Source organism: Etheostoma spectabile, chromosome 8, assembly GCF_008692095.1.
Source record: "Etheostoma spectabile isolate EspeVRDwgs_2016 chromosome 8, UIUC_Espe_1.0, whole genome shotgun sequence".
Lineage (NCBI taxonomy): Eukaryota > Metazoa > Chordata > Actinopteri > Perciformes > Percidae > Etheostoma > Etheostoma spectabile.
In genome coordinates this window covers 25296489-25298997 of record NC_045740.1, presented here as the reverse complement: position 1 = coordinate 25298997, position 2509 = coordinate 25296489, and the positions used below count along the sequence as shown (strand labels likewise).

General features: G+C 42.8%; 1 protein-coding gene across 1 annotated transcript in view; it reads left to right on the top strand.

Annotated features, from left to right (window-relative positions):
* The window catches only part of LOC116694188 (probable E3 ubiquitin-protein ligase HERC4), a 13864-nt gene that overhangs the window by 5240 nt on the left and 6115 nt on the right, over nucleotides 1-2509 (top strand). Inside the window, exons 4-7 of the mRNA XM_032523737.1 lie at nucleotides 1286-1507; nucleotides 1670-1761; nucleotides 2123-2253; nucleotides 2442-2509. The exon at nucleotides 2442-2509 is cut by the window's right edge and continues 57 nt beyond it. Of these exons, the coding sequence (XP_032379628.1) occupies nucleotides 1286-1507; nucleotides 1670-1761; nucleotides 2123-2253; nucleotides 2442-2509 (513 nt within the window). The remainder of the gene's footprint in view (nucleotides 1-1285; nucleotides 1508-1669; nucleotides 1762-2122; nucleotides 2254-2441) is intronic.

Genomic DNA, 2509 nt, shown 5'->3' with positions numbered 1-2509 from the left:
AGCAGCTCCGTGTCTCACGCTATTACTCTACCAACTGAAGGCGGCCGCGATAGCAGAGTTACACTGTAACACTGGTACAAATACAGGTTTGCCCTTCATACTTAACAACATACAGCTGTATTAATAAAAAATTAAAACTGTGGGCAAATGTCAGAAGTGTGGACCGGGCCACTGTGTGGCGGGGCGCGGAGTAAGAGGAGAGAGAGTGGAGGAGAGATTCAACACAGGCACGGCTTTACAGACGAAATGGGTACTGTAACGCAGAATTAAACCATATCCATATAACAACATTGCAGCGGATGTGAGGACATTAGCACCGGTGCGTCCTAGAGGAGCTAACAGCTAACAGACGCTACTAGCACCGGTCACTGCAGTTGTCTGAAAAACAACAGACGGGACAAAATGTTGCGTTTACTGGTAAACTGGTAAACCTTGAGACCGACGTATAACCAACTGCTATCTGTTGAGTTTTCCTCCCGTTACTCTGTCCTCTGTGACTGTCTACATCTAGAAACTAAGCTGCACGGGGTGCAGGGAACTACTCTGACAGGCTCATGAGCAGACGGCTTTACAGAGCAGTAGATTGGCTATGCAAAAAACCTGGAGCGTTCTATGAAATGACGCTTAAAAGAAAATAATTGCTCGATCACGCAAATTTGATCGTGGGAAGTCAGAATTGTGATCGCGATTAAAATTTGATTAATTGTGCAGCCCTAATACACCAGTATAATATGCAAGAGTTTTAAAAAACAGATTACAGTATTGTTAGTCTATGTCCATGACGTTTCACTCGCGGGATTGCTTCGGTGCTGGCGGAAATTCCACATGATGTCCTTCTTTTCAGCCGGATGTCCATTACCTTCCTCTTCCTTTGTGTTGTAATTGTAAACTCTGGTGGATTCATGAGGACTATGATTAACTGCTCCTCACATCTCTGCAGGGTAAATCCAGACAGCTAGCTAGACTATCTGTCCAATCTGAGTTTTCTGTTGCATGACTAAAACTACTTTTGGCATACAAAAACCAAAACAAGTTCCTTCCAGAGACTATTTTGCAGAGGCACCTAGGCTCTTTCCGGCACTTAGCTCAGCCGAAGACTTTGTGATTGTGTTTGGTTTAAAGACATGCCAATAAACCAGAGCATGTTTTTTCTCCCAATCCAGAATGCTGTGTAGACTAGCCAGACCCTCCTCCGCAGCACTGTGGCGGAAGGTCTGGCAATGCAAGACTACAGTATTGTAGACTGCACTAGTGTGCTCACAAAGTCATGATTATTTCTCCCCAGATGGTCAGGTGTATACATGGGGCCAGGACTCCAGGGGCCAGCTTGGTCTGGGGAAGAGGAAGCTCGGCGCCAATTCACCCCAACACCTCCGATCCCTGTCAGCGCTCCCCCTGGTCCAGATCGCTGCAGGGGGAGAGCAAAGCTTCGCCCTCTCTGTCTCTGGAGGTGTGTTTGGCTGGGGCAGAAACCACTGTGGACAGCTCGGGCTGGGAGACACAACAGGTACTGTAGCAACAAGTTAGATACGCATTTCCTTCCACTTTCATTTTTTTACATACCTTTTAAAGATAAAATATACAAGTAATAAATTTACAGTTAGTTTAAAACGTATCTATACTACTTTATTTCCATGACATGCAAACTTTTGTTAATTTATTTCTATAGACAGACATACACCAACTCCTGTTCATTGCCTGCACATGAAGGAAACAATTCATATTTCTTGTGGAAAGGACCACACTGCCACTTTAACAAAGGTTAGATTCCTGATTTGTACTCATTCCCGACTTGTTCCTTAGTAACTTCTCACAAGGTTGTGTACAGTATTCTTAGTGTTGATAAATGTTGTAACCACTAACTTAAAACATTTTACACATTTACCTTTACGCATATTTTCTTGAAAAAGACACGCAGACAACATCAAACATTATATCTAAAATAATTCCAATTTACTCACCAACTAACAACCATGTATAAATGGAATGATAGAATAGGTTTTAAATTAAGTTCTGTGGATCCGAGGATCAATTGTTTAATGCACAAAAGCAGTAAAACTAAATAAATGAACTGAAAGGTGCTAAGAAACTTTAAACCATAGTAGTGTGGTTGCTTCCTCAGACTGGTGCAGTGTTTACATTTGGCTCTGGCCAATATGGACAGCTTGGGCACAACTCATTCAGAGATGAACTACGACCTCGGCTTGTTGCAGAGCTCTGGGGGGCAAAGGTCATCATGACTGCATGTGGACGGTACAGTATATCATCTTTCATAATGCCATTATTCTGAGCACAGAATTTTACTTTAAATATTGAAAGAGTCTTGGAAGCTGCTCCAATGAAAACTATACACAGAATTAGACAGTCTCTTAGACAGTCTCTCAAAGTATCCTAATGTCTATGATGACATTTAACATGACATTTGTATATCACCTACTCAGACATCACACACTAGTGTTGACAGACTCCAAGAGGGTCTACTCCTTTGGGTGTGGAGAGCAGGGGCAGC